The 17,162-nt window shown below is 48.1% G+C and overlaps 1 protein-coding gene across 1 annotated transcript in view; it reads right to left on the reverse strand.

The window, feature by feature from the left end:
• Positions 1–534: 534 nt before the first annotated feature.
• Positions 535–17,162, reverse strand: part of SYT6 (synaptotagmin 6) — a 36,330-nt gene continuing 19,702 nt past the window's right edge. The window contains exons 3-7 of the mRNA XM_051808595.1: positions 13,916–14,474; positions 9,663–9,783; positions 8,516–8,687; positions 7,450–7,600; positions 535–2,192 (exon numbers count right to left, since the gene is read on the reverse strand). Of these exons, the coding sequence (XP_051664555.1) occupies positions 2,121–2,192; positions 7,450–7,600; positions 8,516–8,687; positions 9,663–9,783; positions 13,916–14,474 (1,075 nt within the window). The 3' untranslated portion in view covers positions 535–2,120. The remainder of the gene's footprint in view (positions 2,193–7,449; positions 7,601–8,515; positions 8,688–9,662; positions 9,784–13,915; positions 14,475–17,162) is intronic.

Raw genomic sequence — 17,162 nt, forward strand, 5'->3', positions numbered from 1 at the left:
GTGGGTTGGTGCAATTAAAAGATTGTCAAGTGCCATCAGCCAGGACTGCTGTGGCTTCTTCTGGGGGTGTCCTGCTCTTTGGTCTGCAGACCTGCCAGGGGCACTGCCAGTTCACAGCACTGCTCACCTGAGGCTCAGCTCAGGCCAAGGTTCAGGGGGTTCACGACCAGTGTTTGACTCACCCAGACAATTATTTTCAGTGGTTAGAGCCTTTTTCCTGTACCGAGACCTGGGACATTCCCAGCAAGGATGGGTGGTCTCAAAAAGGGTGTCCTCCCCTCTGTTCCTCGGTGGAAGCCCACAGAGCCCGTTGTGCTGGGAAGCTAAAGCAGTTTTACCACTTTTTTTTTTGTTTCAATGAACTGTAAGTGCTTGAAATACATTTTTTTTTCCTCCTGCAACTGGTGCTGACTGTTCCCCAAGGGGTGGTGTGACTGTGCCAGCCCAACCAGGAGCTGCAGAGCTTATGTCTGCTCCAAATGCCGCCGTCTGCCCTTGCCCTCCCTCACGCCATCCCAGGCTCTGTCATTAGCACATTTTATGGCATCCACTGTGATTACTGCAACCATCCAACACCACAGATCACACAATTACTGCTTTCACAAGAGGAAATATTTCACCAGGCGAGGCAGCACTTACAAACAAAATAATTTTATTGGGTTTCTGCTCCTATAGCATTGTGGCACGTAAAGAGAATTAAGACACAAGGTGTGATGAGAAATGATGTATTTACCCTTCACTGCACCAAGGATTCATCTCGCCCCCAAGCAATGCAAACACCCCTCTCTGCCAGCCGTGATGTGCAGTGAAGGATGATGTAGTGACATTTAGGAAAATGGAAGCTGAAGTTGACCTGAGGATTGTGGCTGATGAAAGCAGTTCTGATAACCCTGATGGGAGGAGAACCGGCTGCCTCGCTCGCAAATTTTACCTCGAAAACCAAAAATATTTGCTTTTACTTAATTTCATTAGGGGGGAATAAACAGCACTGAAGCACTTCTTAACTCAGAGAAAAATCCACGATGAGAAAGTGTCCAAAATCCACAGCTGGCTGATAAAGATCAGCTGATTTAGCTGAAAAACCAGTACTTGGGATGTTATAACTTCATTTTTGGCCTCTGCAACCAAGGAACCAGCAAAGCTTCATTTTTTTTTTTCCCAAAACTTGACCTTCCTCCAGGATTTGGGCCCTAGAAACTTTATTCCTTGGGGAAGTGCTGACAGGAAGTCCAAGAAAAAAGTTTGGAAGCTTTTTTTTTTTTTAATATTGGTCGTGTTTCCCTTTCCCCTTTGATTCACCCTTTATTATTTGGGTGATAAATGAAATAGAGATCCAGTGGTCATGCAAGGATATCACCTATTTCTGTAACATCTTCCCCCTTTTAATTCTGAATCCCACTTTTGGCAGCACCATTCCCTCCACTCCGGGTAACGTGGTGATGGACAGGGGGGATGAGCAGCAGCTACAAAGGGCTCTGAAGAAACTGTTCATGCAAGTAACTCTGGGGAGACTTCAAATACAGGGGGGAAAAAAAAAACCAGCTTCCCCTCCTCCCCTCGAGGAATCAACAGCATTTTTTTATATATGACAAAAGGAATGTGGGATACACACTGCACACACTTCTAAGAGCTCATGGACACCTCTACATGAACAGGAAACCCGGGAACACTCTGCTGGGTTGGGGCTGACCACGAGGACGGAGCTGCTGGCAGGTTGGAAGAGTCTCTCCCATCTTCTGCCACGGCTCTCCCAGCAATGTCCCCTCTCCTGGCCCCCTCTGCTCCCTGCAGACACACCTCCTCACTTGTCCAGCCTCCGTAGACACTAAAAACTATTTTACACATTATTTTACACACCAAACTTCCAGCTCATGTCTCAGTCCACCTCCTTCCTCTGGAAACAGATCCATACAGTAAAAAGCCACAAAAATAACATCACCTTGGGAGACATATTAGACAAAAACATATTTGACCACAAAACGGGTTTCTACCTTTACTCACGCAGGAACAACTAGACCAGAAAGTCCCGCTGCTGCCACCGCCACTCAGCAATCACTGAGACTGTGGGCCAAGGGCAAAACCAGCTTGGATTAGTCCCATTTTACTCTCTGTGCTCCATCTCACGGTGTGGGGGGTGGTTTGGGAGAGGGACAGGAGCCCTGGCTGTCGAAGCTCGCTGCCCGGCCGTGCCACTGGGAGAGGAAAGAGAAAACAAGCCTAAGCAAACAGAAATTATTTGGGATTCTCCCCTGTGCCACACCGCCTGTATCCTGTTCCTTGGCATTCCACACTGCCTGTATCCTGTTCCTTGGCATTCCACACTGCCTGTATCCTGTTCCTCAGCATTCCCACCCCATCCCTGCACCGCTCTGCCCGTCTCCTGTCCCACCTCATTCTCATCTTCTCTACATCTTCCAACTTACTGGACGCCCGTGTTTAACCACTCAGGAGGAATTACTGAACAATTTGCTTTATTGCTTTGTAAATCAATTCCCAATTGTGAGGACTCCTCACGAAAAAAAAGAAGGAAAATAAACAGTTTCTGTGTGTGCTGTGAAGACAAAGCGGTCTCAGTTCAGCTTTCGGCTCTTTCTTGCTTTATTGCCGTTGTCTTTTTGGGTTAGAAATACTGTCTAATCTCAGAAGTACTTGAGTCTTTCCAGTCTGGTAATTTTACTCCACAGCAGCTCTGTCCACAGCAACAGAGACATTTCTCAAAGGGAAAATCAGATCAGAGAGTCAGTGGATGGAGCAAACATTTTTTTTTTTGCCGTGCTTATGGGATCATAAATTATTAGTCATCTGCCTTGGGGGCTATTATTACAATTCAAACCCATTTCTCCTCAAGCTTTTGAGTACTTGCCCATCTCACCATCTTGTTTTATTAAATTCAAATGACAAATGATAGACATCTCCCAGAGACAACGGGAGGCATAGAATTTCCACCTCTTCCTTCTCCCCCCCGCCCCGGATCAACTCCCTCCTCTCCTGCATAAGCAGAAGCTCTTTGCTGGCTGATATTAATGCTCAAGCATGTATGAATTTCATTTCTCTGGGTGAAAACTCACTTGGGAAAGCAGGCCTTGGCAAAGGCATCTCAAAGAAGCGTAATTGGAGATGAGAGGACGGTTGTGTGGTGCTTGCAGGGAGGCTGAGCAAGGCAAACAGCCACCTGCAGATGCTCCATGGGTCTGGAGTGGTCAAGAACTTGGCCAGTTTCCTTCCCCAAAGAGTGTCAAAGTAACTCACTGCATAGGTGTGCATTAAACTAATTTCATTAAGTTAATTGCATTAAATTAATGAATGAAGAAGCTGGGAAGCTTGTGCTTCCACACGGGAAGCTTTAAGGTAAGAAAACACTTTCTCCTACTTTTCTCATGTCAAATGTATTTGCTAAAATCCCTGAGGAATTGATGATGGATACAACCTCCTGATTGGAATTGCCACCAAAGGGGCAGACTGCAGAAATTCCAGCAGCAACAGGCTTTTGGCAGAGCCTTCTCTGTACCCCCTGCCTTGTTCTGTCTGCAGTGGCAGTGACAACGTTGCTACTCCAAAAATGTGATGAAAATTCTTCCAAGAGTAGGTTCAAACGACAGGAGAGGAGCCTGGAGATATTTTTCCTTCCTTCAATTAGAAAAGGTGAACCTTGCACTGTGCAATGAACAGCCAGAAACCAGGAGCACTCCCATCAAAGCCAAACAGGCCCAAAAGCCTGGAAGAGCTTATCTTTAAAGATAAACGGTTATTCTTCATGACTTGGCTCTCAGCAGAGTTATCAGTTTTTATCTGGAGAAATGTTTTAAACAAATAAATGCTCCCCTGCTGGATGTCAGAGGCACTTGGCAACATCAAAGGCCCGTTTTGCATCGCGCTGATGATGCTCCTCCTCGATATCAGAGTTTGTCTCTCACAGACAACAGAGGAAAAACTCCTGTTTTCAGAAGTTCCCTCCAAAGTCTGGGAGAACAAGCTGTAATTTTGTGTTTCCCTTTCTGGACACGTCACTTGACCTGGCTGATGGGAGTTTTGGGAAATGAAGAGGGAACAGCAATGAGTGGGATGGTTGAAGCACCCGGGGAGGCCAAGCAGGTGCCACCAGGACCTCGGGGCTGAATGATGGGAACAAGCCGTGCTGAGGGGGAGAATTTATTGTCAGAATAACTCCACAATGCAGCAGCAAGTGGGATTCTCCTCTTCTGCTCAGAAACTCGCCTTCTGAACATCTGTGTGAGGAGGGTAGTACTTAGAAGCTTGTAATTAATGATTCATTTGCACATGTTCTCCATGTTCTCTTGTTAATGATGATGGTCATTAGAGAAGTGCAGTGATTATGGTTTGTTATTCACTGTTGATAAATATGGAGCAACCAAAGACATGATGTGCATCAGAAGCATTTCCCTAAAGGCTCCAGAAATGGAGGAGAAGGGAAGAGTCAGTGACACCAACTCACAGAGGAAGGGTCCAAATCCCATTTTCAGCACAGAAATGAGGTTTCTGGGCCATGTTAGCCCAACACTGTGGTGGGACAGGTTGATGCTGGCCAGGTCCTCGTGGTGGACAGTCCAAGAACCATGCCCACAATGCAGGAGGAGGCCAGTGGCCCAGCCTGGGGTGTCCAGCACCTCTCTCCATCCATCCAACACCACTGTCCATCCATCCATCTGTCCTGCAGCTGTCTGGCAGGGTGAGGGGGCCAGGGCTGGGGGGTGTTTTGAGCTGTGCTCAAAATACAGTGGCAGCTCCTTCTTTTGGCCGGAGCTTTTCCAAGGTGCACCAGGCAGGGCAGTGCACGTGTTGGTTAGCAAAGGAATTCCAGATTCCCACCCTTTTCTCCAGCTCTGGGCTGTGGGGAGGGGGCTGGGACACCCAACCAGGGAGCAAACAGCTCCACTCATCCACTTCTCAATTTAGGCATCAAAAAGACACTTCAATCCCGGCTTTGTCGCCTTCAGTGTGAGGTCAAGCACTCAATCAGGAGAGGCACTGATGTGCAGCAGAGGCCACTGCTGGTGGTCACAGACCACCAAGAGGATCAACTAGAAAGCCAATGCTCCATTTACTGGTGCCCAGAACAAACAGTCTGGAAGATGAAGATGCAAATGAAGATGAAAGTCGTGAAGACAAAGATGAAGATGATGGCTCAGCACAGCCTGAGTTCACCCCCACAAGGGATGGAGGGCCACTCAGGGCAGAGGGGCAGGGGAGCCCACAGAGCCTGGATGGATGGAGCAGCCTGCACCAGACCCAGAGCCGAGGCTACAGGACCAAAAATCCCGAATTTCTTTTCAAAAAATGCCCAAACTCATACAGAAAAGATGATGGAAAAGATGATGCAATAACTTGTAACCAGCAAATACCATTTCCCATTAATTTCTCTCGGGGAGCCTGTGCCTTTTCTGTTTGGTCTTTTTTTTTCAGGCTGCACTGGGGATTTGCAGACAGCAGTGCTAAAACCTAAAAGGGCAAATAAACACAGGGACCATTTGCTTGCTGGCTCTGTGCCCCAATTTGTGGCAGAAATACCAGAACAGATGATCAGAGGGTTTTTTCTTTCCTTTTAAGCAGAGCTCCTGACCTGTGCACTGGGGGGTGAAATGATTCACTCAGGGTTTTTTTCTAAAGTCTTGGGGGCTCAGCCGTGGTTTTCAAAGTATTTTTTAGAAGGTGAGTCATCTTACATGTCTGCCCCTTGCTTTCTCTGCATTTCATCATAATAGTAATGTCTTTTTTTATTTTTCCTAGTGATCATGAAGAACTTTAGAAGAGTTTTCTTTCAAAACCCCAACTGCATCTGAAAAATAGTGTAGTAAAGCCATAAAAGCTATAGCCCAGAGAAGAAACTCCTGCCCCCGGGTCAGACACAGCAGCTGGTGTCACCTTACAGACACCACAGGCCTCGAGCCAACTGATCAAATGATGGACCACATTTCACTTATGCTGAAACCCCGTGGTCTCCAGCTCCCTGTGGCTGTGGGAGGTGGCACATGGATCCTGCCCAGACATGGTTCATGTTCCCACTGCCAGGTTTTCAGCATGGCAAGCTCAGTGAAAGCCTTTTGCTGCTCACCAGTAAAAGGCAACATTACCACTAAACACAAGTGGCACATTGTTTTAATTCTGCTTCCATTTGCACCAGTTCTGGCCTGTGTGGTTATTCCTGATTTGCAGTGGTGCAATGTGAGCTCACAGAAAGTCCCCATGAGTGTGAATTTTCAGGTGTCCATTGTCTGATAGATCCATCTGACATCCATCCCCACTGTGTCTTCAACTAAAATATGAATTGCCAGGTTTTCCCACTGGGTGATGCCCACCTGGGCTGGGATAGAGAGCACTGAGCACAAACTGCCTTCTTAGTCACAGAATGATTTGGGCTGGAAGGGACATTAAAACTCATCCCATTCCACCCCCTGCCATGGGCTGGGACTCCTTCCACCAGCCCAGGTTGCTCCAAGCCCTGTCCAACCTGGCCTTGGACACTTCCAGGGCTGGGGCAGCCACAGCTTCTCTGGGCACCCTGTGCCAGGGCCTCCCCATCCCTTCTTTTTAGAGGAAAGAGCAGATTTCAGAGAAACAAAGGGTTTGATTCACTAAATCAGACTCACCCAGCCCAGTATCTGCCTTCCAGTGCAGCTCAGTATCTGAACCTCAAGGGGAAAATAAGATGCTTTTTGTTAAGTGCCTATTCTCTGGCTTTGAGAGAAAATACTTCCTTAGCCCCAGATGCAGTGGGAGGTTTTATTGCCTTTATTATCGTATCACTGGCCACAAATGCTGGCTTTCTTCTCATACCTGAAGTGTCAAGAGCGTGCCTGCCCTTTTCCTCTTCTCTCTCCTCCAGAAATTATGACCTAAATCAGCCAGAGCCAAAGAGCTCTATAGGAGCGTGAGAAATTGGAGTGCAAGGAGGGAGAAAATGCTAGAGATGGTCAAAATGGTACCCAGGCATTTCAGCCCTATTTTATCATCTGGGGCTGCATCAAGTGAGTCTCTTTCTCTGGAGATGCTTAGAGCAATTACATTTGTTCTATTTATTCTCCCTCAAAGGCTCGGAGATGAGTCAACAGAAAAATCTTTTAGGATGAAAAATTGAAACTTGAAATAGGCAATATCCCTGGACAATTTGTTCTGCAATCAGAGCAGCATTCTCTTCCCTTACTGCTCTCAATCTCTAATTTAAAAAGAAAAAAAAATAAGAATAATAAAAAAAACCCCAAGATGTTAACAGTCACATCTGTAAATACAGTTTCTCTCATCCTTGCTTGCAAGCTGGAGGATCTATTTCGAGGCAATACAGAAATACTTGTTTTCTGGAGTTCATTTCTGGTGAGAAAATTCCCTCATCTCCTGTCAGAAAATCCCAGGCGAGGGGAGAAGCTCTCTGAAAGCCTGGAACCGGCTCACTCACGCCCAGAACATGCATCAGAAGGGAAGAAAAACCCCACACACCTCTTTGAAGGACTTCTTCACCTCCACCAAGGGGTGCCAGTGCGCGATGGGCTTGCGGGGGTACGCCAGCATCTCGTTCCAGTGGTCCCTGCCCAGCCCTTCAGCGTTGACCCCCACGCGGCAAACCCCGATGATCTCGTTGTGCCCCACCCTGCAGGACGACAGAGAAGCAGCACAAACCCCCTCTCATCACCTCTCTGGCTCTGCCCAAGTTTCCCAGCCGAGGTTTGGCCCCCGGCGCTGGTGAGCGGGGCTGTGGGGGCTGCACGGGGACAGTCTGGGCACACCTGGCACTGCCAGCACAGCCAGGCACTGCCAGAACAGTTAGAGCAGCTTTTGGATTGTCTGAACTGCAGATCAGTCCAGACACAGGACCTGGAAGGATGTTTGTGCAGTAGTGGACAGCAAGAATAAGTGCAAGTTCAGTAATGGGTAATTCGTACACCACTTGCTGCTCAGACACTGTTTGCTTTCTAAAGTGGGGTGATAGGTTGCAGGACAAGTAAATAACAAAGGGGAACACAGGACTCGTGAGGGGAAGAAGAGGGACAGGCACTGATCTCTTCTCTGTGGTGAGCAGTGACAGGACCAGTGAAGGAATGACTGGAGCTGTGCCAGGGAAGGGTGAGGTTGGATCTCAGGAAAAGGTTCTGAGACAGGCACTGACCAGGCTCCCCAGGGCAGTGAGCACAGCACCAAGGCTGCCAGAGCTCAAGAAGTGTTTGGATAGTGCTCTCAGGTACATGATGTGACCCTTGGGGATGGGCCTGTGCAGGGCTGAGGGTTGGACTGGATGATCCTTGTGTGTCCCTTCCAACTCAGCACATCCTGTGATTCCATGACTCGCTCAAGAAAACGCCACAAAGCAAGGACCAGCTTTACCAAACCCACTGTTCCAGTTTTCCACAACCGTGAACATCAATGAGACTGCAGCAATAAAATCACCAGGGACAGGTTGATGCCACAGAGCTCTGCAATCAAGGCTATGGAAAACACTCTGGAAAATGGCTTTTGAGCAGGAAAATCTGCACCCAACGGGCTGCTCTCCCCAGGGCCTCCCACCTACCGATCGTAATCCATGACAGAGATGAGCAGGCTGACTTGATCCATGTTCTCTGGGGGAATGTCAAAGATTATTGCTTCATTGTAGGTGGGATTAAGTGTGTTTTTCTTTATGGTGGTTTTCTTCTTTTTCAGTCTTCGCCCGTCACAGAGCAAAGACACTTTGACATATGGATCTGGAGAGGAAGAGATAATAAAAACCATTGTGTTTAGTTTACAGAGGTGTATTTTGTTGCCTCTGTGATATAGAAACAGCATTGTCAGAGGATGGGCTGTGAGTCCCCATGAGCCAGAGGCCCTCCTCAAACAGACTTTTAGAAAAAGAGATGTCTGCACACCAGTTGAATCCTTTTCTCATCCTGCTGTGAGTGGTGACATGAGGTTCAGGCACCAGAGAACCAGCACTGCATTATTATTACAGGAACTGGTTTCACCTGAAATCTCAATTCTCAGATATTTCATAAGGCACCAAGCTCCTGCTGAGCAGAAACATTTTCTGCAAAGGTCTGTGTTGTTATTACCTTTTGTATGATGAAATTCAAATGTTGATCTCTGGGAAAGAAACTGCTTTTTATGATGAAAACCAGAATTTGTGCATGCTGAATTTACAGATCAGCTCTTTGGAACTGTGAATGCAAACAGTCCTCAGGTGACTGTGATCCTTCTGTTTGAGTACTGGCCACTGCACAGAGGAATGTACATTCCCCTGGGATGTAGCCAGGTGGCCCATGATCCTTTCCTAATTTTGGGGTGAAATGGTTGATTCTGGCCATAGGGGATTGTCTGGTGGAAAGCACCTTATTCTCACAAAACTGCTGGGGTCGGTGTCTGCAGCAGGTCTGTGTCCAACCTGAGAGATGGATCAGAGCTCTCACCCTGCAAACCCTTCACTGGGGATGGGAAACCACTGGCAGTCTCTATGAATATTTCTGTATATTCCTGTATATTCCTGTATACAGTTCAGGCTCTTGAGAACAAGCTTAAAATATAATTCTACTTTTAAAATGTTGTTCATACACAAGACACAGACAAAGCTTTGTCAGGTGTTTCCATGATGACACAGAGACATAAGCCCACCATCCATTGAGGATATCGTGAGGGAGGGGGAAATGTGGAGGCAATGGGATCCTCCTCAGCCACCAAGCACCCACCTGAGTAACCAGTGATGTCCATAGCTTTGAGATTCCTGCATTTAATGACTGTTAAAGTGAGGCGACCTGCAGTTGGCAAATAACAAAGGGAAAACATGATCTCGCCCAGGTCCACGCTTTCCTTTAATAAAACAGAGAACACATGAGATTGGAAACGTGCAGGAACCAGCCAGGCTGCCTCTGTTTTCTCTGCTCTGCCATTTGAAGTGAAGGACATTTCACTGTGTGGTGGGACTTCCAGTGCACTTCGACATTATTTGGCTAAAAATTATTATAGGGAACAGGAAAAATACGTTACAGCTTCACATCATAGTTAAGGACAATGTTCCTCTGCCTCAGAGGAGTAGGTGCTTCCTGTGACAACATCACAGCCCTGCTCTTCTGCTCCACTGCTCACACAGAAGTGATGGGATATCTCACACCAGATCAGTGCCAGCAAGGAAATTATATTAGTATCAAGTTTTATTTGAGTGCACAGTGTATATCTCCTGCTGCCAAGTGTGAGACACTAACACCTATTTCCTCAAGTGGAGGAATGTGATACAAACACAGTGAGATGACAGAAAGGTGAGACCCTGACAGGCAGGGCTGCCTTGTTCTTTGGTCGTGCACTGGAACAAACTCCACGAGAAACTTCCTAGCACAGCTGGTGCCATCTGCTCATGGAAACACAGACTGGTTTGGGCTGAAAGGGACCTTAAATATAATCCAGTTGTAGTCCCCTGCCGTGGGCAGGGGAGAATTCAGTAATAGAGGTTTATGGACTTTGATAGTGCTCAGCATTTTGGCGGAAAAGGAACATTTTTTAGAGTAACACAGTGGTTTTCTCTGGAGCTGAGTTTGAGTTTCTGGGTAGTTACTGACTGGGGGGTCGTAGCTTTAAATCAGAAGAGAACCATGAAGGGCCCAGTTTGATGGCAATTGAGCTTTTGGTTTACTGTCAATTAGACCCCCAACCCCTCTGAGATGCCTTCAGGGAGCTGACAGAGTGTGGGGCTGTGTATGTGTGTGTATAAATGGTGAATTAACCAGCAGATGGCACTCAGAAGTGTTTGGTAGTTCTGGATTGCACAGAGGCCAACACAATTTACTCTTTTAGTGCCCCATCAAATAACTTTTATACATTGCTCTTAGCACCCCTTGTACATGCAGCTTTATCGACTACACCTCCTAAAAGCCCTTTCCATCACTGCCTTGCCCACGGGAATTCAGGGGAAAAACATCAACAAACCAAATGTCTCACTTAAACTAGAAAGCATCTTATCTGAAATCAGCAGAAAGATTTCCAAACACCTTCTAAAAATGGATTAAAAAGAAAAATATCTTATTTCCCACATACAGATCCCACATCTGTAGAGCAAACAACCCGTTTATTTTCAGAAGCTGTGTTTGATTCCTTTCAATGTGATATAATGATCTGCTGAAAAGAAATTGTAGCTGTTAGTAGGAGAGTGATGGAACTAGAAAGACAAGTAAATGCACTTAAAGCTTTGCTGAGTGTTAAGGGAATAGATCTTGTTGATGGATGAGATTTTTGCCAAATTATTTCCTGCTCGTTCTCAGGTAAGGCAAAGATTAAATCTTTATTCCACTTAGATGTGCAGAATACTAATGAATATTATATAAAATCATTATTCTTGACTGGGTCTATTCTTTCATGCACTCCTTGTTCTTGGTTTGAGAGGGACAAGGGGCAGGAAACTTTGGACACACACGTCAGAAGAGACATCACTGACTGTGTGAGATGGTGAGAGCACACTCTGGACACCACTTCATCTTTTATTCCTCTTCTGGCACTGGGAGAACCTGTTCAGGCTATAAAATGAACATAAATTGTTCCTTGACTTCCTTGTATCAGGGCAAGAGATTTTTCTTTGCAACCATAAATACCAAAGCATGTCCTGTGGGTACATTATTTTCTTGCAGATTATAGACACTGGGACATTTCCAAAATTCATATCAGTACCTTTTAGGAAATAATGGAAGCTCTGAATCAATAACCTTTTCAGACTTGAAACCAAAAGTGTTTCACTGATTCACAAGCTGTACAGTCATTAATTAAGCAGCTGAGTGCTGGCTATTTGACTAGCCTAGGTCTTTGCCTGTGTTCCCATCCTCTTACCCACACGATTGATCTAATGTATTATTAGTCACCCAGAGCTCTCTCTGGGTTTTATGAAAACTGTACTTACCCTTCTCAGTTTTGATTAAACAGAAATGTCCTTGGGTGTGCTACAACTGGCTGAGATGTACCAGGATCAGCTCATTCCTTAAGAACAGCACAGAGAGAACGAGGGGATGGAGCCAAATGTGGCACTGGACGTGTCTGTGGGAGTTCTGCAAGGCTGTTACACAAACATGCCCTGGGCATGATGTTGGCTCTGCTCCTCTCACACCTTTTTTGGAGGTTTTTCCCCTCAGCAACCCGTCTGTTGGTGTATCTTCACCTGTTTCTGTCGGGTTTTTCCCCATTAAATTAGTTTAGTTAGCTGGGAAAACACCCACTATTTCTTGGGTAGATTCCTCCAAGAGGCACCAGCACATCTGATGCACCCTGTTCCCCTCCCAGCAGCTCTTTGCCAGGTGAAGGATGTGCCTGGTGCCTCCTTGACTCTTTGCCAGCATTTTTCCTTTCATTACCATCCATCAGCCATAGCAGCCATGGCTATTTGAGGATTGAAAGCCAAGAGCTGTGAGCTCCCTGCTAACTAACACCACTGACTTTCCTCGTGGTTGATCCTGTGCCTCCCTCCCACAGCACTTCCAGGCAAGATGCTCAAAAGGCATCACAGCAGCAGCTCCCAGCACTGCCCCAGAGCACCTGGCAGGTATCACATCCACCTCCATGTCCTTAGACTGGCAGGGGAACAGCTCTCTGTGCCCTGCCAGGACAGTTCTAGCCTAAGAGCCACCTTCCAAGGCTGATATCCTGGATATCCTGGATATCCTGCATGCATACTGTGCTCCCTGTGGTGCCTGGGATCATGTCCTTGTTGGGCACAGCAGCACAGGACACAGTGCTGGGCACGTGTGTGAGACCTCACAGCTCTAACAGAAAGTTCTGAACACCCTACAGTGGAAGAACAAGCACTGAGAGCAGTGACCAAGGGGTACAACTGAGGAAAAACCTGCAGAGTTACAAAGCAAACACCTTCTGGTGCTGCTGACCACAACTGAGTGTTTGTGTTTGACAGTTCCCTCCCCAGTACAGGAGGTGGGAGAGCAAAGGTGTGAGATGAGCTACAAAGGGAGCTGCAGGACAGATTTTTGCAAGTGGTGGGGTTCTGCCAGTCACCAGGACAGACGTGACAGGGCCCACACTTTGGGCCACAGGGGTGAGGGTGTCTCATATCTCCCCTTCAGAAATAACAGTGTGAAGTGACAAGGACAACGATGGACTTGGTGTCCAGCTGCAAAGCAGCTCAATCATTTGTTTGCCCCCAGAACCAGCCAGGTCCTCCTGGGAGGGCAGTGGAGGAACAGGCAGCTATTCTGGAAGGTTAATGCCATTGCTCTGCACTCAGTGATCAATGTGAGGAGTGCCTTCCCTTGCCAGCTCCGTGTGACGCGGAAAGAACTGGGACTTCCCTGAGGCTTGGTTTCTGCCAGAGGAGGTTTAGGTTGGATATTAGGAAGAAATTCTTTACAGAGAGGGTAGTCAAGCATTGGAATGGGCTGCCGAGGGAAGTGGTGGATTCTCCATCCCTGGGGGTTTTTAAGATGAGACTGGATGTGGCATCAGTGCCATGGTCTGGTAACCATGGGGGTAGTGGACCAACAGTTGGACTTGATTATCTCAGAGGTCCCTTTCAACCCAGCTGATTCTATGATTCTATGATTCTATGATTCCATGATTCTCTTTCAGAGGGAATTCAACAGAACTGCTAAAAGACCCAAACCCACCTCTGGAGGAGTTGCCAGCAGCACATCTGACATCTCTCAGTGCAGCAAAGCCCAGTACCTTCCTCTGGCCCTCCAGAGCTCTTTCTTACTGTGACCATGTGCACATGGCAAACACCCGTGCCACGGCTGCAGGTCCCCAGGGCTGACGGGACCAACTGCAGGGAGGCAACAAACCCATCCCTGGGGAGCTGTGCAGGACTCACCCCTTTGGGCAGCACAGGCAAAAGTGAATCCCAACCAACCCTGCCCAAGCACACACCTGGAACCTGTCAGACACCCCACACCGCCCCAAGAGCACCACCCCACACATGCTGCCAGGGCAGGGCTGCCCCTCCCCGGCACACACTCACCGTCGTGGCGTACTGGATGTCCCTCCAGATGGAAGTCTCCCGGGAGAGGTCCGAGTCCTCGAACAGGTTCTCCAGGATCACTTCCCCTATCATGTCGTGCCTGGAGAACCTGTCAAAGTCAAAGACGCTCAGGTGGAGCTTCCTGCCCGCCAGCTCCTCGTGGGGCACAGGGAAGTGGAAGGACTCGTCGAAGGTGGGATTCAGAGTCTTCCTGTGGACCCGCGTCTGGAACTTGCGCTTGCGGTCGGGCAGGAGGTAGATCTTCACGTAGGGGTCCGAGCTGCCGCAGAAGTCTTTGGCTGGCAAGTCAAAAGCCCTGAGAATCCGGACGGTCAGCGTCTCGTTCTCGTAGTCGTACTTGAGGGTGAAGTTGATTTTCCCACAGGTTTTTTCCGCCTCCTTTTTGGGGTCCTCGGTGTCGAGAGTTTTCTGGGTGTAGAGCTCGGGCTTGATGCGGCCGATGCTGGTCGGCTGCTCGGCCACGGCCGGGGGGTCCATGCCACAGTCCATGCTGGACACGTGCATCTGCCGGGGGAGGTGCCTCTTGAAGGAGATGTGCCTGCAGGAGGAAGACACGACAGCTGTGTGGTTTTCCAAGGACATTCCTCTTCTTTATTCTCCCCTGGAATACTAAACTCGGAAAGCAGGAGAGCACAAGGAGGAGTTCTGCACAGAAATTGTGTGTGTGTTATGGAAGTTGAACACTGAGGGGAACACCTCCAAAAATCTTGAAGGAACCCATTCAGCAAATCTCTGAAATTCCAGAGTATTTGCAACAAGCTGCATTTTTTCACCTGTTACACAAGTCACAGCCCGAAGTTGAACAGATGAGCCCCGACAACTCCTTAACCAGGTCAAAAACAATCCAGACTATTCCCACCCTCAGTCCAAGATACTGGCACTAAATTCTCTCAGGCAAAAAAAAAAACCCTCACTTTTTTTTTCTTTGTGAGAGAACCATGACCACCTCAGAAGGTGAGGTTTTATCTGTAGAATCCCAGAATGGTTTGGGTTGGAAGGGACCTTAAAGCTCATCTCATTCCACCCTCTGCCATGGGCAGCAACACCTTCCACCACACCAGGGTGCTCCAAGCCCCATCCAATTGGCTTTGCAGGGTATTACTGCTTCCAGACTTTTCCAACAGACTCATCAGAAACTGATAGATAATTGTTGACAGGGAGGAAGGCACAGCCTTGTCAGGAATCATCTCTTGCCTTGAGCTCCCCTCCAGCACAAGCCAAGCTGTGTGTAAGCAAAGCTTTATCCAAGCAAAGCATAAAAGCTTTCTGTGGACTCACGGCATTATTCCAGATTATCTGGTGTTTACAAGGGCAGTTTATGGAGTTACTTAACCAAACCAAGAACTGGTACAGTCAGAGCATTAGCTTTTGGTGGTACGTGGTGCTCAGAGAAATTACTCTCCTTGGCACATTCCTTGGAGGCATTAGGCTGGGCTGTGGATCAGAGGAACCTGCCAAGGAGAAAGTGGGTTTGAAACCTGCCCACGTACAGCCAAGTCCCACTTTGTTTGTCCTAATTCAGGCAGGCTGAGGTTGTTTTTTTTTTTCTCCTCTCTTGGAAAGGTGTAATAAAAAGAATGATCGTGTGCATGCAGAGAGGGAATCAGCAGTGCAAGGAGCCGTGTGGATAAATGAAAGAGTGTGTGGCAGAATTGCAGGTGGCACAGTGCTGATTTAACTCCAGCTACGTCAAACAGGAGGCTGCAGTCGGTGCCTCACTAATTCTGCAGAAATGCAGCCAATTTTCTGAGCAATGTCTGTTTTCACAGTTGCTCTCCCTCGCACATCACGGGCACGGCCAGCGAAGCAAACAGAAGTGCTGGGGCTCAGCCAGGACCCTGCCATCACCCCTTCCTGTCCCCATTTCACCGCCTTCTGTGTCAAGGAGAGCTACTGTACTTCATAGAACCACAGGATGGTTTGTGTTGGAAGAGACTTTAAAGCTCATCTTTTTCCACCCCCTGCCATGGGCAGGGACACCTTCCACCAGCCCAGGTTGCTCCAAGCCATGTCCAACCTGGCCTTGGACACTTCCAGGGATGGGGCAGCCACAGCTTCTCTGGGCAACCTGTGCCAGGGCCTCCCCACCCTCCGAATAAAGAACCCCTTCCCCACATCTAATCTAAATCTCTGCTCAGTATTCTTGCCGAGAAGGTGTCCCAACGTTCATCCAGCCTTACCCCACGTTCTGAGGGTATGTTGATGTCTCTGTCCCTGGCTGAGATGGAGATGGGCAAAAGCACCAACTGCAGCTGGTTCTGAGCTTGTGCACTGAGCAATACATCAATTCTGCTGATCTAATTGTCCCCGCTCGGAGCCACGGCAGCGAGAGCGAGCCAAAAGGTCTAATTCTGTCTGACAGAGTACATCATTGATACTTCAGCCTGCCTCTCATGTTAGAACAAAATTAAAGTGGCCAAAGCATGATGGTGACTTGACACAATGAGGTCAAGTCACAGTAATAGGGCTTGAATCCCTGATTTTTTAAAAAGGCCCATGGTAAGCCAGTCTTAACACATTAATTGGTTAATGGCCAATCTTTGGATGGTAATCCAGCATGTTGGTGCTTTCTTTAGCCTCCCTGATGGTATCTGAACCTTCGGCTTCATTCAGCAATCCTCCTGCCTGTCCAGCTGCTCACAGAGCAGTGTCCTTACTGAGCACCCCATCCCTGCTGAGCACCTTGACCCTGCTGGGTAGAATCATAGAATCATAGAATACGCTGAGCTGGAAGGGAGCCACAAGGATCATCCAGTCCAACTCCTGGCTCTGCACAGAACAGCCCAACAATCCCACCTGAGAGTGTTGTCTAACTACTCCTGGAGCTCTGGTAGCCTTGGGGCTGTGCCCACTGCCCTGGGGAGCCTGTTCTGTGCCCCACCACCCTCTGGGGGAACAGCCTTTCTCTGATATCCAACCTAAGCCTCCCCTGGCACAGCTCCAGCCATTCCCTGGGTCCTGTCACTGCTCACAGAGAGCAGAGATCAGTGCCTGCCCCTCGAGAGGAAGCTGCAGATCATGAGGAGGTCTGACCTCAGGCTCCTCTTCTCCAGGCTGGGTGTCTTAGTTAGAACAGCTGGGACCAGTTTATCACTGTATGGGTGTAACCCAAAACTGTGTATTCTAGAGCCTTCCATGCCATTGCCCAGAAACTGTTCTCAATGAACCATTTACACCCTCTGCCCATAGAGCCTGACTCCTCAGGCTATAAACTGGGTGTTAAGAG

The sequence above is a fragment of the Manacus candei genome, unplaced genomic scaffold (genome assembly GCF_025592945.1).
Source record: "Manacus candei isolate 608988 ecotype Guabito, Panama unplaced genomic scaffold, ASM2559294v1 h1tg000073l, whole genome shotgun sequence".
Classification (NCBI taxonomy): Eukaryota; Metazoa; Chordata; class Aves; order Passeriformes; family Pipridae; genus Manacus; species Manacus candei.